General features: G+C 38.2%; 4 protein-coding genes, 1 long non-coding RNA gene and 1 pseudogene across 6 annotated transcripts; 2 read left to right on the top strand and 4 right to left on the bottom strand.

Moving 5' to 3' along the window:
• Positions 1,008–2,177, bottom strand: LOC109948265. The gene is made up of 2 exons (XM_020560720.1): positions 1,561–2,177; positions 1,008–1,246 (listed from the first exon to the last, which is right to left on the bottom strand). The coding sequence occupies exons 1-2, from the start codon at positions 2,141–2,143 to the stop codon at positions 1,212–1,214; spliced, it is 618 nt and encodes a 205-aa protein (XP_020416309.1). The 5' UTR covers positions 2,144–2,177; the 3' UTR covers positions 1,008–1,211.
• Positions 3,228–3,923, bottom strand: LOC109947886 (classical arabinogalactan protein 9-like). The gene has a single exon (XM_020559257.1). It carries the CDS (start codon positions 3,921–3,923, stop codon positions 3,228–3,230), a length of 696 nt encoding a protein of 231 aa, XP_020414846.1.
• Positions 3,855–8,402, bottom strand: LOC109947885 (vegetative cell wall protein gp1-like). The gene is made up of 3 exons (XM_020559256.1): positions 7,462–8,402; positions 5,203–5,394; positions 3,855–4,171 (listed from the first exon to the last, which is right to left on the bottom strand). Exons 1-3 carry the CDS (start codon positions 8,101–8,103, stop codon positions 4,043–4,045), a joined length of 963 nt encoding a protein of 320 aa, XP_020414845.1. The 5' UTR covers positions 8,104–8,402; the 3' UTR covers positions 3,855–4,042.
• LOC18783504 lies at positions 12,570–15,187 on the top strand (annotated as a pseudogene). The gene is made up of 3 exons (XR_002270657.1): positions 12,570–13,172; positions 13,702–13,793; positions 13,891–15,187. The product of XR_002270657.1 is annotated as a protein ANTAGONIST OF LIKE HETEROCHROMATIN PROTEIN 1 (transcript).
• On the top strand, positions 17,504–19,482 carry LOC109948305. Its single transcript, XR_002270950.1, has 4 exons — positions 17,504–17,667; positions 18,443–18,646; positions 19,220–19,248; positions 19,381–19,482. It is a non-coding gene; the product is annotated as an uncharacterized LOC109948305 (long non-coding RNA).
• On the bottom strand, positions 21,925–24,089 carry LOC18781606 (GDSL esterase/lipase 2). The gene is made up of 5 exons (XM_020559621.1): positions 23,543–24,089; positions 23,287–23,408; positions 22,944–23,152; positions 22,523–22,782; positions 21,925–22,402 (listed from the first exon to the last, which is right to left on the bottom strand). The coding sequence occupies exons 1-5, from the start codon at positions 23,802–23,804 to the stop codon at positions 22,191–22,193; spliced, it is 1,065 nt and encodes a 354-aa protein (XP_020415210.1). The 5' UTR covers positions 23,805–24,089; the 3' UTR covers positions 21,925–22,190.

Here is a 24,447-nt window from a genome sequence, read left to right as displayed (position 1 = left end):
GAAAGGACGGTGTAGGGAGAGGAGGCCCAGGAGGGGACTCAGGCCCGGTAGAAGAAGCAGGCCCACTAAGGGCGACCGGAGGAGATGGCCCATGTGCAGGTGAAGGTGATGAAGGAGTAAAGTCAAAGGAAGAGGACCCGTGTGGAGTATGTGTGTCAGTGCGGATATTGGGTTCAAATGAGGGCGGTGGAGAGGAGTGTGGGCGAATGGGAAAAGGATCTGGGTGAGGTGGGTCCAATGGTAAAGGGAGGACTGGATGTGGGAAAGGTAGTGAGTGTTTGTCAGCATAAGGAAAAATGGTTTCATGAAAGGTGACATCCCGACTAACAAGAAAGTGATGAGAGTCAAGGTCGTACAGTTTGTAACCTTTTTGACCTGTAGGATAACCAAGAAAGACGCAACGACGGGCACGGGAATCAAATTTATGGTGAGGATGAACAATAGTAGCATAGCAAAGGCAACCAAAAACTCGAAGATGGGAGAAAGGAGGTGGTTTATCGTAAAGTAGTTCAAAAGGGGATTTTTGGTTGAGTAATGGGGTAGGTAACCTGTTAATAAGGTAGACTGCGGTCAAAACACACTCCCCCCAAAAAGATAAGGGTAAATTGGATTGGAAGCGCAAAGCACGTGCGACATTGAGAATGTGGCGATGCTTGCGTTCAACGACGCCATTTTGTTGGGGTATGTACACGCATGAACGTTGAAACTCAACCCCATTATTAAGGAAAAAATCTTTCATGGAAAGAAATTCAGACCCATTATCAGTGCGTATGATTTTAATATGAACATTGAATTGAGTGCGGACAAAAAGAAAGAAGGATTTGAGCAGAGATTGGGTGTCAGATTTGCGACTCATGAGAAAAACCCAAGTGCACCTAGTAAAATCGTCAACAATAGTGAGAAAATAACGCGCACCGGAATGTGATGAAATCCGGTGGGGTCCCCAAATATCACAATGAAGTAAAGAAAAAGGTGCATTAGTAGAAAAATTACTTAAGGGAAAAGAACTTCGAGTTTGTTTGGCCATTGGACAAACATGACAATTATTATCAAAAGAAACAGACATGGAAGGGATAAAGGAAGAAAGTAATTTAAGACGAGCCAGTGAAGGATGCCCAAGTCGTTGATGCCAAAGGGTGGACGAAGAGGAGACATGGCAGGAAGGTGGTGCTTGAGAAGCAGATGACATGTAATAGAGTCCTCCATCTTGTTTACCCCACCCAATCATCTTCCCCGTAGCCAAGTCCTGTATGACACAAAAATCAGGAAACAGAATTATACAACAACGTAAAGATTTTGTGAGTTTACTAGCAGACATTAGATTGAGACGAAATGAAGGCACGTGAAGAACATTGTCAAGGGTAATGTTTTTATTAAAGAGAATAGTGCCGGTGGAATCAATGGGCACTGATGAACTTGTAGGCAAATTAACACATGGCATACGAGAGGGATTAGAGTGAACAAAAAGGGAGGAATCAGATGAAATATGGTCTGTGGCACCACTATCAAGTATCCAAGAGTGAGACAAAATCGAATTAACAGATGGGGAATTGGGCAGACCTGCAGCGTTGGCAAAAGCATCGGTATTTTCGGATGTGGGTTTAGATAAGTGTACCATTGCTGCTGCCAATTGTTTGCATTGATCTACAGAAAGGCCACCAAAAATGTTTTTCAGATTTTGAGTGGATTGATCCACATGAGAACTGGTTGTGCTGGTCTGTTCAGTTTGGGCAACAGCTGCTGGTGAGCTCACTTGAACCTGATGGGCATATGAAGATGAAGCGTGCCACTTGCTGCGGCCTCCATTGCGCGATGCACTCCCCGTGTTAGCATGTCCAGGCGGGTTGGAACCACCACGATAAAGTTTATGTCCAGGAGGATAGCCATGAAGCTTGTAACAACGATCGACTGTGTGATGATCCTGATTGCAATAGGTACAGTGCAGTGGGGATTCACTGGAGGTCGGTGTGCCTCTGAAACTGGTCTGATTTCCAGGACGATGGTGTGAAGATCCGGCTCCTTTTTGGGTTTTCACAGCAGCGGCGATGGAGACTCCTTCGGTGACAGGTGATCCAATTTCCCGCTGTTTCTCCTCCTGAATGATTAGTGAATATGCCTCTCGAACACTCGGGAGTTCCTTCATGAGTAGAATTTGGCCGTGTACGGCATTGTACGAATCATTTAACCCCATCAAAAATTGCATAATTTGGTCTTGTTCTTTAAACTTGTTGTAGCTTTTCATTCCATCACAAGAGCAAGATGGTGTTCCCCTATAAGAGGTTAGTTCATCCCAATAGCCTTTAAGTTTTGTATAATAATTGGATACAGGCATCGAACCTTGGGTGTGGAAGGCAATTGCCTTTTGGATTTGGTAGATCCGTGGGGCATTGCCCTGAGAAAAGCAATCTTCAAAGTCTTTCCAGATTTCATGTGCTGTGTTTGCATAAACAACCCCTTCTGCCAAATCGGGTTCAACTGAATTGAGTAGCCAAGAAAGCACCATTTTGTCACACCTGTCCCAGAGGGCGAAGTCAGCCGGTTTCTTTGCTCGCGAAGGTGTTTCGATGGAGCCGTCGACAAAGCCAATCTTGTTCTTGGCTGTAAGAGCGATGATCATGGATCTTTTCCATGTGGGATAGTTATCACCATCAAGTGTTAACAAGCAAGAGCCCTGGGTGATCTGAAGAGTGTATAAAAAAAGAATTAGAGGTCTCGGCGACAGAGCTTTGAGAAGACTCATCGCTTTTGCCCATGATGAAAGAAGATAGAGAAAAAACCTAGATGTTTCAATCAGAGTGAAAGAAAACAAAGGTTGCAGCGGAAATTGAAGAGCCACCACGAAGGTGCTCTGATACCATAATAAAATTGGAGAATGAATTGATTATTGATTATTCAACGTACAGTTACATATGTATATATGGTTACAGCAAAGTGCTATTCTAGGAAATAAGTTACTGTTATGCTAGAATCAAGGTTGACCCATATATGATGGGATTACAACAATTATGCTATATACAATCTCCTAAATTATGGGAATTTTATTCTCAACATAATGAAGAGAGAATTTAAAGTTTGCAAAGTACATTATTCCAAACCATAATTTAAGCGTGTGTACAAACTCATTTCTGTATAATCAAATGTTCGACCCTAATGTGTTTTGCAAAGTTTGCAAAGGGTCAAGCAGTGTTTTTTAAAATCCGTAGGCCACCATTGTAGTGTATTGTCCTCTACATAACCAAGACAGCAGCGAAAGTCCCAACGGCCAAAGATCCAGCAACAGTGAACCTATTCAAAGCGGCACCGCTGGGGCCAGGTACAGGAGTCTCAACAGAGACGTCGGAAGAGGGAGAAACCTCTGGAGAGATGACAGGGGAAGACGAGGGAGGAGGAGGGGCAGAGTCAGCAACGGGCTTGTTAGAAGGAGCTGCCTCCGGTGAAGTGCTCGATGGAGAGAGAGCGGTGGCTGGTGGAGTACTGGTCGATGAAGAAGGAGTGGCGGCAGGTGGAGTGCTCAATGGAGAAGGAGAAGATGCAGCCATTGGTGGAGTGCTCAATGGAGAAGGAGAAGATACAGCCATTGGTGGAGTGCTCAATGGAGAAGGAGAAGATGCAGCCATTGGTGGAGTGCTCAATGGAGAAGGAGAAGATGCAGCCATTGGTGGAGTGCTCAATAGAGAAGGAGAAGATGCAGCCATTGGTGGAGTGCTCAATAGAGAAGGAGAAGATGCAGCCATTGGTGGAGTGCTCGGTGGAGAAGGAACACTTGGAGGAGTGCTCGGTGGAGAAGGAACAGCTGTTGGTGGAGTGCTCAATGGAGAAGATGCAGCAGATGTGGACGGAGATGATGCAGGGGATTGGGCCCTTGTTGTGGCCACTAAGAGTGCAGCCATTAGAACCAGAACCACATGGATGGATGGAGCCATTGTAGAGAGGGAGAGAGAGAGAGGGAAGGTTAGGGTATAAGAGGGAGAGAGAGAGAAGGTTTAGGGTTTGAGAGGCAGAGAGGCGAAGGATGGGTTTAAGGAGAGAAGCGAGATGGATTTTAATAGAGGAACGTTGAGGAGACTTGGTTGACAGATCTTCGTTGGTTTCTGAGAAACTTCTTTGACCTTCCGAATCTCAAGGGATTTATTTGGAGATTGTGGAGAAAATACTTGGGTGTGCCGGTACTCTACACCTATCTCTCTCATCACATGTATCAATTAGTAGAAAATCGGTATACATAACCGAGATAGGTTAGTTTTTCTAAAAATCGTTTTAACAACTCTAGCAAAGCACGGTTTGTGTCTTGGGAGGATGGTTTTGGCAGTTGGAGAGGCCGATCAATATTCTGAGAATGCTTTGGCCAACACAAAAATTTGATTTCTTGTTATGTATCCATAATACATTACACGACTGTATAATTAAAGGATCTATAATATGAGTTGTCCAAAGAATAACTAATAATCAGTTGAGAAAATAAATCAATCCTATTAATCAATGTGCTTAACAAACGAACCAAATTTAAATAGATCATTAATTTATGGCCAATTACCCACCAACATCGTCTTGGGGTTGATAAATTGATTATGTACAACATAAGTTGCCTGCCTTCCTTTTTGTAGCTTTGCCTAGACAAGTAACTACCATGTACATATGTGAGTCGGTAGTGTGATGGCCACATCGTTTTATGGTGTTATCAATCCACTCATGTTATAATACATCTATTATGTATATGTATACTTAAGTTTATTAAATATCAATCACATGATTTGTTAATTGAATGAGTAACACTGTGTGACAGTGTGAACGTTACCTCTAAAATTCTTAAAGAGGGATTTCTTCCTATATCGAGACCATGTCCATGAATTTTGCATTCATATTAATTAGTACTTATGTTGAGAGATCTAAACGCAAGAGAAATAATTGCCCCTCCCTTTAAAATCAAGAAGCATAAAGCTCTATTTTACTACTTTTTGTTTAAGCAGAAATAAATATAATCCAGCTTCAAAGTCTATATCAAGAAATATCAAGAAATTATATAACAGAAGAAAAAGATGATTATTATATACTTTCATTAGGGATCCATAAAGTTCCTTGGAAATTTATTCTAGTGATTCATCATTCATCTATATATGGTTGTAGAAATTCTTCTTGTCTTGCACAATCACTCTTGACTCATGTATTAATGTGTTGGGGGTTCCTTGGAGAAGAATAATCTACCCCAATCTCATCTTCGCCACCTGAGTTATGCATCGGAGGGGGTTGGCGTGGAGGATGTGTCCTTGGAGGAGCATAATCCACTCTGAACTCATCATCTTCATCATCTGAGTTATGCATTAATATTGGAGGGGGCTGGACTGGAGGATGTGTACTTGGAGGAGTATAGTCTACCCCAAACTCTTCTCCTTGGTCCTGTGTTTGACAATATTAATTCACATTTTTAAACCTTAATTCAACTTACTTTTTTTTATACCCACATGGATGTCATGTTGGCCAGTTGCTGAAGATCCTTCTCGTGCCTCTGCAGGGCGAATTATTCCTTGGAAAAAAAAAAACAAATATAAGACTATATATTTCATTTAGACGCCCAAAACTGAAAAAAAACGATACTATATTTTCATGACTATATCTTACCTTCAACATTATGGAGGTGAAGGAACAAGAGAACAAGGAAGAAAAATATGCAACAGGTTGTCTGAGAAATTGAGTTTCTCATGTCAGCCTCAGGGCTCACCAACCTTAGAATTTGTCAATCTAATAAGGTTTTGAGATGTATATAAGTATAGAAAATACAAGTGAAGAGGAAGGCGATTTTCGGCATGTATATATATACACACGTATGTATGCGTGCATGCATATATGGGACCTCCATTGGAATCCAAGGGAAGCTAGGCAATTGACTACGCAAAAAGACCCTCCTATTTATGTTTCTTTGAATTAATTGGATTCAACCAATACTTGTATGGGCAGTTGAGTTACTTATGAATGTTATGGCCATGCAAAAACCATCACTGGGTCGGTGACAAAAATAAACTTCTGAATGGGACATCAGAACAAGATATAGAATAAAAATCAATGGTCTTGATTTTTCTATATATCTGGGCTGTATGCACAAGGAACTAATAATTAGATACGATTAGCTAGTTAGCTGATTATTAGTGACCAGAAATGGAAATGGTGGATGCGTATTATCTTTTTTTTTCATTTTTTTTTTCACACACGCTACACGAATGGTATGACTCAAACTCAAAAACCTTGTCTGGGGAGCAATTGCGTATAATCAAAGTTGAAGGACAATTTTGTATCTTTACATGAGCCGGTGAACAAAGAAAGTTAGGCCGCTAGGCCTTTGGGTTTAGGTTTAGGAGAGTAGCTAGTGTGGTTTTGGCTAATTAATTTGAACAAGAGCCAGATCACATATGTATTGCAAAATTTAATTTTATTGTCTTTAGGGAAGGTGATTATCAAATAAATAGATTCTCTAAAAAAAATAGGTACATTATTTAGAGAAAAAAAAAAGGTTCATTTAAAAAAATTCATAAAACAAAAAATAAATATCAAATAATTTTCATAAAACAAGTAATAGGTACATTATTTAGAGAAAAAAATAGATACAAAATTTAGCCAAAAAATAGGTTCATTATACTAGGTAAATTGTTTTACTAGGTACATTATTAGAGAAAAAAATATAGGTATATTATTTGGAGAGAAAAAATAGGTTCATTTAAAAAAAATTGTTTTCATAAAACAAACAATAAAAAAATGATCAAATTATTTGAGAAAAAATAGGTACATTATTTAGAGAAAAAATAGGTTCATTTAAAAAAAATGTTTTACAAAAAACAAACAATAAATAAATTATCAAATTATTTTTCAACATAATTAGAATGTACACTATTATTCATAAAATTATAATAAAATAGATTACTAGTCGTATAATTCATAAAAGGAAAACAACGTAATTTTTTTATTAAATAAACCAAAATGTTAATCACCTATAAATTACTAATACGTTAATGTTGAATTTAATATTTAATTTCAAATAAGTTTCTAAATTAATTCCAAAATACATTACAACTATTTGGAGATCTTTCCAAATTCAATGTGTGTCATTAGTTACACCCCCATAACACATTAACTTCTAAATAGGGGTAGTTTTGGAATCCGAAAAATACAATAAATCAGATTTTAAGTTGTATTAGGTAACTAACTTAGTTGGATCCTAGTTATCGAGTATTATTTTGAAAAAAAAAATGGATATTTGAAATAGAAAAATAAAGGGAATGGTTGTAGGTGATTTAAAATGAATTTTATGGGTCTAAACTCAATTTACTATTAAATTTAATACAAATAAGCAAATTTAATTTGTATAAATTTGAATATAACAAACAACAAATATCACGTAAAGTAATAATGACTTGTCTTGAAAATCCGCAGGCCACCATAACAGAGTTATATTTTGATTGTGCTCTACATAACCAAGATAGCAGCGAAAACCCCAGCTGCTACAGATCTGGTGACTGCAAACCTATTCAAAGCGGCACTGCTAGGGCCGGGTGCGGGAGCCTCTCGTGAAGAGGGAGAAATGACAGAGGAAGATGAGGGAGGAGAAGGCGGGGAGTCGGCAGTGGGCTCACTAGCAGCCGGTGAAGTGGTGGATGGAGAGGGAGCGGCAGCCTTAGGTGGAGTGCTCGATGGAGAAGGAGAAGACGCAGCCTTAGGTGGAGGGCTCGATGGAGAAGGAGCAGCTGATGTTGTGGTGCTCGATGGAGAAGCTGCAGGTGACTTGGTTGGTGAAGATGTAGGGGATTGTGCCCTTGTTGAGGCCACCAAAAGAGCAGCCATCAGAACAAGAACCGCATTGGTGGACCGAGCCATTGTAGAGAGAGCGAAGGGTTTTTCTTTTTTTGTTTTGATCGAAAGAGAGAGAGAGAGAAGGTTTAGGGTTTGAGAAGTTGAAAGGCAAAGGATGGGTTTAAGGAGAGAAGGGAGAGGGATTTTTATATAGGAACGTTGAGGAGACTTCTTTTTTTTTTTTTGAACGAACGTTGAGGAGACTTGGTTAACAGATCTTGGTTGGTTTCTGAAAAAATTCGTTGACCTCCTGATTTCAAGGGACATGGGGAGGTGGAGATTTTCTCCTTCGATAAAAGGAAAGTTTTCCAATTGGAATTGGTTAGAAATTGTGAAGAACTTAGGTGTCCTGGTTGTATATAGACAAGAAGATGTTTAACATGAAAAACGCGGTTTGTGCATATATGGAGAATGAAAATGTCTTAATTTCCTCCTCAAATGCACCAATTAAACTTTCAAATAACAAGATATAGTAGTGCATAAATAAGAGGAATTTGATACACCTTCAAGAGGTTTCAGATCACATTAATTGCACATTACACGACTATTTCTGTATAAATAAAGGATCTAATTAGGGTTGATAAAAAATACAGCCAAGGGCAAAGAAAGACGAGTATAATACAGAAAACATCAAACACATGTATTTAAGCTGTGAATACGTAAATACAACAACGATATATCGAGCTTTTATATGTTCTTTGAAACAGAAAATGTGTCTGCAAAATGCTGAATTGCTTATGGAACTATCAATCAAGCCACATTTTGTCTAAACTTAGCTCATTCAAGTCATAGCTTGGACACTTAAGCCCTTTCAGTAACATTGTCACATAGTTGATACTCCGTGGCACATCTCTTCCCTCCACAGCTCATAATTCCTCTATACAGGCCACTCTTCCTTGCTTGAAACATTCTAGTGTAAATATATAAGGTATATGTGTAATGTTGAAAATAAAAGGCTCCATTCGTAAATTTCAGGACGTGGATCGGTTTGTCCACTTTTTTGGGCCAGGGACTGTTTGTTCTTTGAGCCTTTTATTTGGACTAATCGGTCAACACTCCTTGGATTGTTTGTTATGAGATTTAGCCTTGCGTCACTTCGATTATGTTACTAGGGTATTCTCTTCTCTTCTTTTCAATTGTGTTTTCTCTCTCCCCGTCATGGGTTGTATCTGGCATCTTGAGTTTCCTTTCCTTTTTCATGGATTGTCTCTCGCATCTTGTGTTCTCTCTCCCTCTCTTGACTACTTTCTCCTTTTGATGGGTGTTACATTTTCTCCTCTATTTTTGTCTCTACTTTTTCCATCTTTATTTTGAAAGGATTTTATATCTATATGTTTTGCCCATACTCTCTTTTCCTTTCTCTATCTCACTTGGTTTCCTCCTTTATTTCTTATTATTGTTTTTTGGGTCAATCATCCCTCTTTATTTTAATTTCTATGGGCCTCTATCCTCTTGTGATGATCTTTTCTTTATTACTTCTCTATTCCCCTGTGGTTTTCTTCCCCATACTTTATTGTTTCTATAGTGCTTTGAAATTCAAACTTGCCCATGCTCTTGTTTTCTTTTCTCTGTGTCACAAGCTGGTTTCACCTCCTATCCTCTACTGCTGTGATGCACCCTCTCTTAACCCTTTTATTCCCTTCAAATATTCCTTATGTTCTCTCTGCACGCATCCCTTTCTGCTTTCCATGTGATGAATTTTCTTTTGTTTTCATTCCTCATCTTTATTATATTTAGGGTTAATCGTTTTATTAGTCCATGAATTTTGATCCGATTTGTATTTGAGTACCTCAATTTTCAAAATAGTTCCCGTGATCCTTTAACTTTAGTTTCGTTTGGACAACTAGTCTCACTGTTTTTGTTAATTTTTTCGTTATATTTAGGGCATGTGGGGAGTAATTGAGGGACAAAAAAGACTTTTACCTCTTTTAGCTTCTCTGATACGACATTTAACACATCAGAAAATCTGAAGAGTTACAAACCAAAGAAGAAATCTCTCTCTCTCTCTCTCTCTCTCTCTCTCTCTCTCTCTCTCTCTCTCTCTCTCTCTCTATCCCGATTTCTACCCCTCTACCTAGATTTTTCTCCCCCTTACCCAGCCATCCAACTAGCCCCACCACGATTTCCCCCACCTCCTCTATCTCTTCTGACATGCCTTCTCAGTTTTCTTCCGAATCTGGAGCAGACCTAGCTCTTATTATATCGTACTCTCTTGGGCGTCTAAGTGGGATTATTCCTTATGGGCAGAGAGTACCAGACATGGTCCATCGCTGAAAATTCTGAGTGACTATACCAGGAGGAAGGGGGATATTAAAACCAACCTTAAAAGACCCATTTACCCTTAAATATAACGAAAAAATTGACAGAAGTAACGGTGGGACTAGTTGTCCAAACGAAACTTAAGTTAAAAGACCACGGGAACCATTTTGGAAATTGAAGTACTCAAATGCAAATCGGGTCAAAGTTCAGGGACTAATAAAATAATTAACCCTTATATTTATAAATAAAAAAATGCACATGTCTGAATTATTTTTCTTTCTCATTCCTCTTTACAACATTGTCTATTTTTCTTTATCCTACCTAGAGGGTGATTCCTAGGTAGTGTTATGTTTCTCAGGTGCCTAGAGTTGTTTCCTAGGTACATTTGACTTGTATGTCAGCTCGTCATTTTATTCCTTCCTTCCATGAGCCCATGCTCCCCTTCACTTGCTGCTTTTTAATGGGCGTTATGTTTACATTGTTTCTCTCATGCCGCTATTGCAACTCTGGAGACTGGAGTTCTTCTTTTTAGCTCCCCTTACTGGACTACTACAACTGATTACTGCCGCAATCTCCATCACCTTGTAGTTTCTTCATTCAAATCTTGCTATGCTATGCACACTCAATTTGCGGGGGAGTATTAGGGAGTTACAATAGTATTCAGTTCCAATAGTTAATCCTACTAATGATAGGAAATGGTCAGTTGTGAGTTACGTTATTAGGCCATAACTCCATATTTATATTTATGATAATGGCTTGCTGTAACTGTAGATTGTTCTCTACAGACTTGTAGATATATTTTGTATAATGATCATATGAATGGCTAAGGGATAATCAGTTTCTACATTTCTAATTTGGGAGAGCTTCTAACATGTGGACGATTTTACCCTTAAATTTAATGGAAAAATTAACAGGCTTTGACAGTCACCATTTTGATATTAAATAGAGAGTTGGAGGACTATTGAAATGAAAATTTTAGTTGGTGGACCAAAATGAAATTGGAGCAAAAGTTGGGGGACCATTTCGGGCAATAACCCAAGATCATATATCAAACCATAATTTATTTTTGGCGTTTTAGGTCTAATGGTCCCTGAACTTTGACCAGATTCTCATTTTGATCCCTCAATTTCCAAAATCATTCTTGTGGTTTCTTCAACTTTAATTTCATTATAACTAATGGTCCTGCCGTTAATTTTGTTATCTTTTCTGTTAAATGCATAGGCAAAATGATCTTTTTGTATTATTTTTAATTTCCACCATATGAATATTCCTTTCACCGTCTGAATATTTTTAATTTACCCTATGAGTGAAGCAATTTCTGATTTCTGGATAACGAAAACCTCCCATTTATAGGCACTGCAAAAGTAGCATGGATAAGTCTTTGGCCCTTAATGCTGGCAGGTAGGACATTGGAGGTTGAGTGTTAAATATAGTTTTTAATGATGGATGTGAGACAGTGGAAGCTGGGTTTTAATGCTGGTGGAAGAGACGTGGGTAGCTGTGGCTTTGATGCTGGTAGTATAGGCTGGTGGTTCTCTCTATTTACCTGTGTAATTGGATTCATGAAAGTGGGCTTGAGTTTTAGTGCTCCCAAGCAGCCCAAAAATTCTACTTTTTGATCCCTTAATGGGTTTTATAGACATTTGTAACCATCCACACTACAACCCGCTCAGTAAGCCCTATGCATGTGTCTATGGCTTGGGCCTACTTCAGCGTGTCGGGTGGTTTAACATTGGAAAATGTATTAGCTTGCACACAGTTATTTGACATTTTCTTGGTATGACATGTACACTATTTGATCATGTATAAAAAATATTCGTATATTCATTTGGGAATAAATTTATGAAATACAGCTTGAATTAGCATGCGACAACTATTGTACTTTATATTGGGCTTTGAATATCCATGGGCTTCTCTTGACATTTTGGGCCTCAACAATAGAGAGAAAATCTCTAGTTTTGTTTCACAGCTGGTGAAATGATGTGTATACTAACTAGGATGTTATATTTACTACTCAAAGGTTCTTAAAGGGAGCTTCAAGCATTGATCAACACTTCTACTCAACACCATTTGAGAAAAATATACTTGTAAGTGTCCAAAGTTGTTATTGTCATAGTTATTGCTAGAGTGATTGTCTTGCATTTCCTACTGGAAATGGCAAGATGGTGCTTGTGACGCTGGTTACAGAAATATATGTGCACAATGAACCTCATCACAGTTTCACTTCATGCATATAATCTTTTTGTTTCACCTTTTAGTGTGATTCTTCTCTAGGTAAGTGACACCCTAGCCACACCTTTATATTCAAGTTTGGGGTACATTGTTTTGGTTAATTTTTCAGATAGGTGTATAATATATATTAAAAAGAATTAATATATATTATTTTTATTCATGTGAAAATTATGTGTATAAAATGTGAATTTTGTGTGTATTATTGAAAATTTTGTAAAAAAATACGTGTATAAAAAATGAAAAATGTGTACGTACTATTGTACATTTATTTTTTTAACAAATGTGTATTTTACCGAGTCTTTAGGACGTGTACGGAAAATGGAAGCATTATTGAAAAATATGTACATAAGTGTATAATAAGAGTATTAAACGAAAAATGCTAAATTCTTTATAGAGGTAATAACTATGGAAAAGTAAAGAATCAAAATAGGACAATAGAGACTCAGGTAATAGCCTAATAGTAATGGATAATGCTCTAAACTACTCTTATCGATAAACAAAAATTAGGGAAAAAATATTGCAAAAAAAGGAGGGAAAAAAAAAAAAGATACCAGTATAGCCGTGCGGCTATACTATTTATTATTAACAAAAAAGGCCACAAATGGCTGTACAAGCTTTACATTTCCCTCCTTGCCTGGCTCGCTTCACTGAATCACTTCCCATCAAAGTCTTCAAGTTCAAGGCCAAAAAAGAGGTGGGCAATTCCTCATTTGAGCTCTCATGGCGCCTCCCAAGAAATCAAAGAAAAGCAAGAAAGATAGGAAATTGAAGAAAAACTTAAGCTTGGTTCCAGTCGAGCCTAAAGCCAGAGACTCTGATTGGTGGGATAGTTTCTTCAACCCAAGGTTTTTCTTTCACTAAGCACAATCTCCAATTACTCTGCTTCCTGCTTTTTAGCGGAATGCATTCAGATTACTTGTAGTTTGAACTAAATTATCTTTATATTTTGCTTATTTTGGAAAATCTATGATGCACAGAAATCTAGAACAGGTGGTGGATTTTGTTATGTAATGTTAAATTCGGTAATGATGTTCATAATTAGAGCTGAAAACCTATCAACTGTGCTTTTGTTCAGTTTGGTTGTTGGAAAAATCGGCCTAGGCGCTAGGCGGCATCCTAGGCGGGTCTAGGCGGGTGCTTTTATTTATTTATTTATTTTACAATTTTTTTTTTCTGACTTTAGCTCAATTATGAAATCGCTTCAATTTTTTATGGCCGCTATATGAAAACTGGCTTTTGATTATGTGTTTTGGATCCTGAAAAGAGAAAGATGTGGGAGCAATAGAGATTTTGGTCTGTAAAAGTAGTATATAATTGTTAGGAATCTGGTTTGGCCTAAGTTGGATGAGTAGTTGGAAATCCTCATTGAATCAGACTTGGGGAATATACAGGCACAGAAACACATAGTCGGGCTTTGCTGCTTGTTATATGGAAGCAAGTTTTTCTGTCTTCCTATTTCCCTTTTTGTAGATTTTTTTTACTTTTTTCGGGTTGATTTCTGTTTTGAAGTTTCCATGATAACTCAACTTTATTCTGTTTTGGTGATGTAATTCATCTGTGCAGATTCTTCACTATCCAATGATGAGGAGAAGGTTTTTTCTTTAGGGTCTCAAAGAAGACTTTTGACCATATCTGTTCCCTTGTAAGAGAAGGCCTTGTGTTGAGGCCCCTGTCAGGTCTCATCAACATAGAAGGCTTCTTAGTGTTGAGAAACAGGTTGCAATCACCCTAAGAAGGCTTGCATCCCATGAGTCTCAAGTCTCAGTGGGACCTGCCTTCGGGGTAGGCCAGTCCACAGTTTCTCAGGTGACTTGGGAGATTCATTGAAGCATTGGAAGAACGTGCCAAGCACCATCTCAAGTGGCCTGATTCCAACAGAATGGAAGAAATAAAGTCCAAACTTGAAGAAGCCTTTGGATTGCCCAATTGTTGTGGAGCCATAGATGGTATAGACATCATTATGACCCTTCCTACTGTTCAAACATCAGACGATTGTTGTGACCTGGAGGACAACTACAGCATGCTCTTGCTGTAGGGAATTGTTGACCAGGAGTTGAGGTTTCTTGACATTGTAAGTGGTTGGCCTGGGGGCATGACGGTGTCTAGACTTTTGAAGTGTTCAGGATTTTTCAAGCTCTGTGAAGGTGGACAGCGTTTGAATGAAAATGTTAGAACTTTATCTGGAGGAGTAGAGATTAGAGAATACTTGGTGGGGTTGGCTATCCTCTGCTTCCATTTCCGCTTTCAATGCCGCGCATAGGGCTGCAAGGTCACTTGCAGTAACGGCATTCTTGCAGTTAAAGGGCACTTGGAGAATCCTTAACAAGGTCATGTGGAGACCCGATAAGCAGAAACATCTGAGGATCATCTTGGTAGGTTGTTTACTTCACAATATAAGAATTGACAGTGGAGATATATTACAACCAGATGTTGCTTTATCTGGTCATCATGACTCGGGATATGGCGAACAATGCTGTAGGCAAGTTGATCCGTTGGGGAGGACTATGAGGGATATCCTAGTGAAACACTTGCTGCACAGCAAGCAGACCGCTGCACCAAAGTGATTCTTGTTCTGCCAATCTGGTTTATAAATGAGTTGGAAGTTTGGAACGGGTTCAATCTGTAAAATTTTTTGCTTCCGCAATTTCACCGGCACCAGCCATACACGACATGAAATGCTGAATTGCTTCTCTTATTTACATTGACTTGCATAAAAGAAATGTATGTATGTTTTTAACAGACTGAATCAGCCATCTTTGTATGGCGGCTTAGAAAGTAGAATGGAAGCTCATTTTGTCAGAGTCTACGAGAACTTGTAACACCAAAGATATCCCACAAAAATAAAACATTTTTATTTTAAGCTGCGGCATACAACTTGCTACTAACAAAAAGTAAGACAAGCAGCAATATATATGTAAAAGAAAAATAATATGATTAAAAAAAAGAAGAAAAGCAAACACCATCAGAGTAGGTTTCCTTTGCTTTGATTAGAAGATGGGGCCTGGCATTTACAGCAGGATCTCAAAACTAAGCAAGACCCAATACTTCTCTCCATAAAATATGGCAAAACAAGTAGAGCTCTCTAAAAATAAAAAACTTAGGACAATGAGACAAAACTAATGCCTCATCATTACTTTAAAACTATACCATGGGACCATGAAATTCCATTGCTTCAATCTCCCTAGGTTGGGGGCTGTATGCATGCACAGAAGGGCGCTTTCTTGCGTTTCTGGCTGGTTCTATTGCCACCATAGATATAGTCCCTCAGAAGAACTCTTGTTTTCCGCTCCGTGATCCTTGTTGATCCTCTGCTTTCTTTTTCACCATCAAGTTTCAGTAGAAGAAATTGCAGTTTCTGCACCTCCAACTGTAGCCGCCCGATTTTTTCAGACCCTTCCTTTGCTTGCTCTGAAAGTCTCCTTCTTCTCACACTCCAACTTTCATCCGACACTACCCCAGAAGCTCCATCAGAGAACAGAGGACCATCTTCAACGTTCTTCATCAATTTTTGATTGACATCAAACAACTTAGTGATGGCCTCGTCAGCTTCTTCCAACTGCCCCTTCACGTTTTCAAATTCAATACCTTTGCCCTTTCAGGTCTTCCACGGTTATTTGAAGGTTTGTCAACTTTTGTACATCAGAATCAAGTCTTTCTAGAATCCTTCTCTTGTTGCCTTCTTGACGGGGCTCTGTAAATCTTTTAGAGATCTCTAATTTGTCCATGTCCAATTCCTTCTCAACCAATGATTCTGAAGAGGAATATTTATTCTTGTGTTCCTTTACTGCTTCAGTGAGTCTGACTGTGGTCAGTTGGTACAGCGTCCACCTTCTGGCCCTTGCCAACCATCAAATCAATGCTGGCATCCTGGTCAGTGGTTTCCCACAACTCAAGCATCTGACCATCAGCCTCTATGGTGTCTCTTCTGCTTATCCCATAGGATGAACACTCTGATATCTGATCAAGAATGATGTCTTTTGTCAGAATTTCATTTCCTGAGCCAGATATTTGACGCTTCTTCATAGTGTTACCAAACCCCATCCCTGAATTTCTTTTCTACCTGATTTGCGGAAAAATGTCTTTCCGTTTCCACCATTGCCTTTTCAATAGCTTTAATTCTTCTTCGTAAATCCTGAAAGTCCTAGACACCATCTGATACCGTGGCCACTTGATCTCCATCCAAATGAGAGCTTTCAGCATGCACCATTGAACTATTGAAATCAAATGCAACATGCCATAAGCTGAACAATTCATGTCCAAGCCCAATGTAGATAGAAACCAGCTTACTTTCCATAAAATTTCCCAAAATTGAAGTACCACTTTTTTTAAAATATTATATGAAATTTGAGGCCTCAAAAGTAAAATAAAAGGAAGTTCAAAAAAGAATCCTGAAGCCACAAACAACTTGCATAATTCTGAAGATAAACCACATATTCAAATACTGGCTCCGCAATTCATCTAATATAAAATGCAAGTCTTTCAAAAGACTATCTGGCTAGAAGACCATACACGATGGCATTGAAGCAAAGAACATAATTGCATTAGTGAGAACTCATGGGTGCATGTCTAGATGACTTTTGAAGAGTTCATACAGGTTCAAAAGAGGATAGAAAATGTGCAGGACCAATCAAAAACTGCTAATCCATTATGGATAAGGAAATCAATGGAGTAAAGCTTTGAGTTCCAGATAGAAAAAAAAGAAGAGAGTATTGAAGCTTTAATAAATGGATCATCACCTTAGTCCAATTTCCCATTGCAGAGGGAATGTATAAACAGACATGGAGATTACCTCTGATTCTTCCGTGTCTAGTTTATGAGATGTGGCGTCTGCAAGCACATGCTTCTCAAGTGCTGTTGTACACTCCTTCAAAGAGATGACAGATGGAATATAGGCAGCCAACTGATCTTGTGGCCCTGATAAACGAAAATCTGGGAAGAAAAAAAGAAGATGCTAGTATAGCCGAGGCTATACCTTTGAAATATATTATATTCAAAACGCAGAGCCGCGCGGCTATACCGTTTAAATATTATTTAAATAGTATAGCCGTTCGGCTATACTCTTTATTTTATTTATAAAAAAAAGGCCAAAAAAGGCTATACGAGCTTTACATTTCCCTCCCTGCCTGGCTCGCTTCACTGAATCACTTCCCAATCCCATCAAAGTCTTCAAGTTCAAGGCCAAAAAAGAGGTGGGCAATTCCTCATTTGAGCTCTCATGGTGTCTCCCAAGAAATCAAAGAAAAGCAAGAAAGATATGAAATTGAAGAAAAACTTAAGCTTGGTTCCAGTCGTGCCTAAAGCCGTAGACTCTGGCTGGTGGGATAGTTTCTTCAATCCAAGGTTTTTCTTTTCACTAAGCTCAGTCTCCAATTACTCTGCTTCCTGTTTCTAGTGGAATGCATTCAGATTACTTGTAGTTTTAACTAAATTATCTTTATATTTTGTTTAGTTTGGAAAATCTATGATGCACAGACATCTAGAACAGGTGGTGGATTTTGTTCTGTAATGTTAAATTCGGTAATGATGTTCATAATTAGAGCTCAAAACCTATAAACTGTGCTTTTGTTCAGTTAGGCTGTTGGAAAAATCGGCCTAGGCGCTAGGCGGGTCTAGGCGGGTCATTTTTTTTTTTCCCGACTTTAGCTAAATTATGAACTCGCTTCAATTTCTGATGGCCGCTATACGAAAATTGGTTTTTGATTATGTGTTTTGCATCCTGAAAAGAGAGAGATGTGGTTGAAAAGTTATTACTAGAGGGAGCAGTAGAGATTTTAGCCTGTAAAAGTAGTATGTAATTGTTAGGAATCTGGTTTGGCCTAAGTTGGATGAGTAGTTGGAAATACTGACTGAATCAGACTTGGGGAATATACAGACACAGAAACACATAGTCGGGCTTTGCTTGTTGTCATAGACTATGAAGCCGCAATCCACCATTGGAAGGTTGACAAGTTTGACTTCGTTGTCTGCATGAGTGCCTATATCGGCATCGTTTTTGGCAGCCTTGAAATTGGACTAGTCTTAGCTGTATGTATCATTATTGTGTGTGACGGTAACACTATATCTAACAACTTAAAACTACGCATTAGAACTAATATTTCGTTTTTCTTCTGTGTAGGTTGCAATATCTGTGATCAGGGTACTTTTGTTTGTGGCAAGGCCAAGGACTTTTGTTCAAGGAAACCTTCCGAATTCCATGGTTTACAGAAATGTTGAGCAGTATCCCAATGCAAGCAATGTTCCTGGAATTCTCATACTTGAGATTGATGCTCCCATTTACTTTGCAAATACCAACTACTTATACCAACTACTTAAGAGAAAGGTACTAATTAATTAAACCTGAGTAAGGACTAAAGATCTGGGGCTTAAGATAGATAATAGCAAGTACAGGGACTAAGGTTTTGTTGAGTTGTTCTTGAGGTGGTTGTACTATCTTTTTGTTTTCTGGTCATGTTTATGTTCTAGTGAGCCAGAACTAAAGATTTGGGGCTTAAGATAGATAAGTGGCTTATCTATGGGACTGGGAAAGAGACATCCCACTTTGTTTGAGAGGGTTTGAATCAGACATTTGATTTTATGATGATCGCACAAATTTTCATTTACAAATTGATTGAATAACTAGTGTAGTGCTTCAAGTTACCAGTGGCTTCTAACCAAGGTGCTTTCTGCTGGTGCCACCATACTCATTAAACATAGAGACCTCTGTGTGTCATCCGTTTGATTCTAATAATTTCCAAGTGTTAAGTTGGTTAACTGGCCTAGCGTTTGAGCCATAAATTACTGAAACAGTCTCATGATGAAAGAATTGATTGCGTTCTCATGATTATTTGCGATCATAGAAACTGCTTTCCAGAAATCCTTTAATCTTCTCTGATGTATTTTGTTTCATTTGTAGGCACATAGGTTGGAGAGGACTTGATGAAGGTATCGTTGTTGTTGGGACTTGCATGATTTAAAAGCTACAATGATCGAACATTTATGTTGCTGAGTTGAGTGTTAAGATGATGAAACATAAAAACCATGTTGTTTAACTTTATCAAGCTCTCTCACATGCAGGGTCCTAACTACTTTGAGATTGATATGGACATTCATTGCTTCAGCCACATATCAAGGAAGGGTCTCGAATTGTCTTTAAAAACGGAATAGCCGACGCGGCTATACTCGTAAAATATTCTATTTATAGACTATAGCCGAGCGGCTCTATTGTTAAAATATCTCTTTTTAAATATTCTATTTTAAGGAGTATAGCCGCGCGACCTTTAAAATATTATTTTTATGAAGTATAGTCGTGCGGCTATACTTTTAAAATATTCTTTTTATGGAGTATAGCCGCACGGAGATGCTCTCTTGTAAAATATTCTATTTATAGAGTATAGCCGAGCGGCTATACTGTTAAAATATTCTTTTTATGGAGTATAGTCTCTTTTAAGATATTCTGTTTATGGCTTATAGCCGCGCAACTGTACTTTTAAATATTCTGTTTATAGAGTATAGCCGAGGGGCTATATTCTTTAAAAATAAAAAAATATTAAAAAAGGTTATAGCCGCGCGGCTGTACGCTTTTTAAAATAAATAAAAAAAATGGTATAGTCGTGCGGCTATACTCTTGAAAAATTAAATATAAAAAAGGGTATAGCCATACGGCTAAACCCGTTAAAACAAATAACGAGTTTGCTGTGGTTTCTCTTGTTTGGTTGCTGGGAAAATGTCGGGAAACCAGGAAGAAATTGAGTAATTTGTTTACTGGAATTATGTTTGACGTTTAAAGAGCAACACCAGAGACATATAGAGACGTTTTTGCTCCTTTCTTTTGGTTTGGGCCGGCTACCGCCACAAGATGAGATTCAGCTTTGGATGGTTCTGCTCCTAAATCCTAATGGGTTGTTGGAGAAATACCAGTTCACCAGTCCTGCTTATTATTCTGCTTTTGGGGAAAATGATTATCTCTATTTAGCTAGCTAGCTAGGTTTGTGCTTTTCCTTCTTCTTAAATTCAAGCGATAAACACTTTTAAGCATGATAGTTTATAACCGTACAATATTCTAGTGAATTGGACTCGAACTCGTCACTACAAACGTCTAGGGCACAGAGCAAGCCCGTTCCAGGTTTCGAGCAGTGTTCGAAAAATCGGCCTAGGAGCTAGGCGGGAGGACACCGACGCCAGGGAGTTAGGCCTGGCAGCGCCTAGGCGGCCTGGGCGGATCTAGGCGGCATGTAGGCGGCCTGGGCTGGTCTTGTCCTTCTTTTTCCTTTTCGAAATGAAGACAATCGAAGCTTGCACTCGCAGAGGAATGTGGTGTGCGAGTGATATGAAGAGACAGAAGAAACGAACACAAAGCTTGCACTCGCAGTCCAATCTTCAAAATTCAAATACTTGGTTTTGAGCCTCTCTCTCAACTCAACCTTCGATTTTTTTTCTTTGGTTTCGGCTGCTGCGTCGATTCGAATTTTTTTTTTTTTTTTTGTGAAGGTCGCAAGGTCAGATGAACATCCAAGGCAGTTTCTTAGTATGCCAGAAGAAGCCCAACAGATGGTTCTTTAACCTGAAGCACACCTTGCAGTTTGGCATTGGATTACACCATGCCGGTCTGAATGACAAAGATAGATCTCTGGTTGAGGAGCTTTTTGCAAACAACAAGGTTCAGGCATTAATTTCTGTTTAAACTCAGTAAGCATGAGTCTTTCCTGAAAAACACATTAGGAAAAGAGAATATAAAAAAGATCATTTTCTTATTCTATATACTGATTAGGCATATGTATTAAATTATAGGTACTGGTTTGTACCAGAACATTGGCATGGGGTGTAAACATTCTAGGTCATCATCTGGTCATTATTAAGGTAAGGCAAAATTTGTGCAGTATCTTTTTCCTTTGGTTCCTATATTTACAAAGGTTTCTAGTAGGAGTATATTGCAGCAGCTGTTCTTCAGGAAAAATTTACCTAAGTGTTGATTCTCTTGCAAGGAACAGAATATTATGATGGGAAAACAAAGAGATATGTTGATTTTCCAGTATCAATCATAGATATATTACAAATGATGGTTTTGGTCACACATGAGAAATGGAAAGAAAGAAATATGTGAATCAGATTACATGCTTTTATCCCTGTATAATCAACAGTTGCTCAGATTCTACAAGAAAGATGGGAGTAGATGTCCATCACAATCCGCCCGCTAACAATCAATAAACACAAATCATATTAGTTTCTGAATATTTGCCTCAAATATATAATACTATGAATCAGGTTGTTTGGGGTTTTGAATATCAGAAAATCTAATAAAGTCAATGGATGAAGTCTTGCAGTCCTATATCTAATCAATAAAGCATTTTCCTTTTTATTTTTTTTTGCTGTTAAAGTTTAGAACGCCTATCATTTGCATTGCTGCTGTGACAGGAGTAGCACAATGATCCTCTTGTACTTAAATATGGTGAAGACACACAAGTTAAAAGCCTTTGGTTTTGATTAGTGTCCTTAGTATTTCATTTACTGAGCCTGTACAAGATCTTACATGAGCATAGTTTTCTACAGATGTTTAATCCAGCTTACTATGGCTTGGACAACATCTATCACATCCATTTTTGAGTTATGAAAAGAATGATATATCAAACCATAATTTATTTATAAACAGAGATTGTCTGAGCAAATTCACAGGGGCTTATTGAAACTAACAAATACATAAGTTTCTGAACTTCAAATAACTCTTTCAAATTAAAATAAGGCCCTGGGACATAGGAAGTATGGTTCCCCCATAACTTGAACACTTGCCCATGTGCCCATGGCTCCATCAAACTTTTAATTCACTTTGAAACGGAAATTGTGTCTGCAAATTGCTCAGTTTCTTAAGAAACTATCAAGCCATATTTTGCCTAAACTTCAAATAGCTCCTCCAAGTTATGACTCCACCATAACTTCGATGCTTGCTCGTATACCCTTTCAGTTGGATGGAAAGAGTCAAAGAAGACGTACTCAGTAACATTGTTACATAACTTATACTCAGTCACACCTCTCTTCCCTCCACAGCTGTTAATTCCTCCGTATGGACCAGAGCCACAGCATGCCGCCTTTCCTTCCTTGAAACCTTTATGACACAGTAATAACAAAAAAAAAAATTAAAAAGGAGACATGACTTATCAGCTTATGACAAAACCAAATAAGAGAAACTATAACTTAAAGGAGGTGGTCTCATGGCTATGCATACCATATTTTGATGGATGATTAATTCTTTCTTTAGAGTAAGTGTAGAGATTAAGCGTTGAGTATTTGAATCCTTGAAGCTCTTTCTTCAGCGTTGTGAGGACTTTGGAAAGTAGTCTATTGTGTAGATTCTCAAGTGCTGTAACTTCCTCCCCGGAAGGGCCCGTGTTTCCTGGTTGAATCACTCTCATGCTTGGCGTAGAAGCAATTGGGCCCACGCTTGAAAATCCAAATTTCCTGCCTCCTTTCTTGTATACATCCTGACAAAATGTATATCAAATCACTCCTCCAAAAGATCTTTCCGGATTCATAATCAGACGAACGAAGTTGTACACAAATTGTAACAAGTCATAGAAAAAAGAAGAAACTCGAATTAAAATTTTTCTCCTGCTATGTATGTGTGCAAATGAAGATAAGATTACTCGATCCAACTTGTCAGGTTGCCAATAACCCAGCCAACATATTCTTCCTGGCTGGTATTGGTGGCTAATGGGATAGAATAGTCATTGCTTCCAATGCTGATTAAGTAGACAGCTTTGGACAGCAATGTGTAGGCTTCTGCTTCACCTAGTTTCTGCCTCAACTGCTTCTCCACCTTCTTGAATTGACTTCGTTGAGTTTTAAGGTCTATCACCTGAAAACAACAGATCACATAATCAAATCATGCTAACGAAAAGCACGCGAATTACCGAAAATACATATTCAGATGCTGCAACTGTAACTAAAAGTCATAACAAGGGAAAACATATAATAAGCCAGTGCATATACAAATCCTTGAAAGGTTTCAACTAGAGCACCAGCTCCACCAGAAGCAAAGTTCACCCCATAAGTATAGTCTTTCAACCCAGGTTGTAAATATGCTGGTATAAATGGCAACTTGGCATTCTCAGCTGTATCATGTGTATCATAAAATTCAATAGTTAGTTGTATCATGTGTTTGTATTATCAGTTGCTGTCAGTTAGCAGCAAAGATGTTTGAAGAATTGACTGAAAGAAACAATATTACTCACAAGATGGTTCTTACCAATGAAATCTGATATTAAACGCCCATTAGAAAATCTACCAGTTGGGTACCTGAAGAATGTTTCACCATATGGCAACCAATTGGCCTGGAAATCTTTTGTGGTATTTATGTAGTTATTATTTCCAGGATCATAGAGTGAATCACCAAAGATGAACAGGGCTACATGTTTTTTCTGAAGCCCAGAATGGCCATTGCAGCTGCTTTGAATAACAAGGCCTGCACAGAAAGCCAAGATATACATTTGAAACCTGAAAGATGCCATTCCAGTATTTTCTGTTTAGCTTTGTATTTTATGATCTTTTCCTCTGTTTCAATTCAATTTAATAGATGGCTGAAACTGGTGTGAAACTTGGACTTTCGATTTGAACAGAAAGAAAAGGTAAGGAATTTACTTCCTGGTCCAGATAACATAAAGAAAAGTCAAGGAAAGTGAACTAAAAAAGAAAAAGAAAAAGTTAGAATTTTTTTTGTCTTCATTATCAATTGAATCACAAAAAAACTTCTGCAAAGTAGACCATTTATAATCCAATGAAAAGAAAATAGCTGCAGCCTCCTTTACTGGAAATAGTGTATCTTAAAATGTTGACATTTACCTCTTCTCTGTTTCACGCCCGTGTATAGGTGTTGTTGATTTGCTTGTGGAACATTGGAAATTAGTGTAGTCTAATGAAGTTTCTTTTAGTCCTACAGAGTGGCCACAGATTTTGAAATGTAAATAAAGTTGCTGCGCTAACAACATACGTAAAGTTATTGAAAACAATAGTGAAGGACGAATATTGAAGCCAAATTTTTTATTTTCTGTATCAATTGTGTAATGTTCAGATACTATAACCATTCAACAGTTTTTGGGATACTGGCCACGAGTTTACAGAGTTCATTTCTACAATACTAAAAGGCTGGCAATT

Source organism: Prunus persica, chromosome G3, assembly GCF_000346465.2.
Source record: "Prunus persica cultivar Lovell chromosome G3, Prunus_persica_NCBIv2, whole genome shotgun sequence".
NCBI classification, from domain to species: Eukaryota; Viridiplantae; Streptophyta; class Magnoliopsida; order Rosales; family Rosaceae; genus Prunus; species Prunus persica.
The sequence above is the reverse complement of the archived record's forward strand: the minus strand, read 5'-3'. Positions and strand labels throughout refer to the sequence as shown.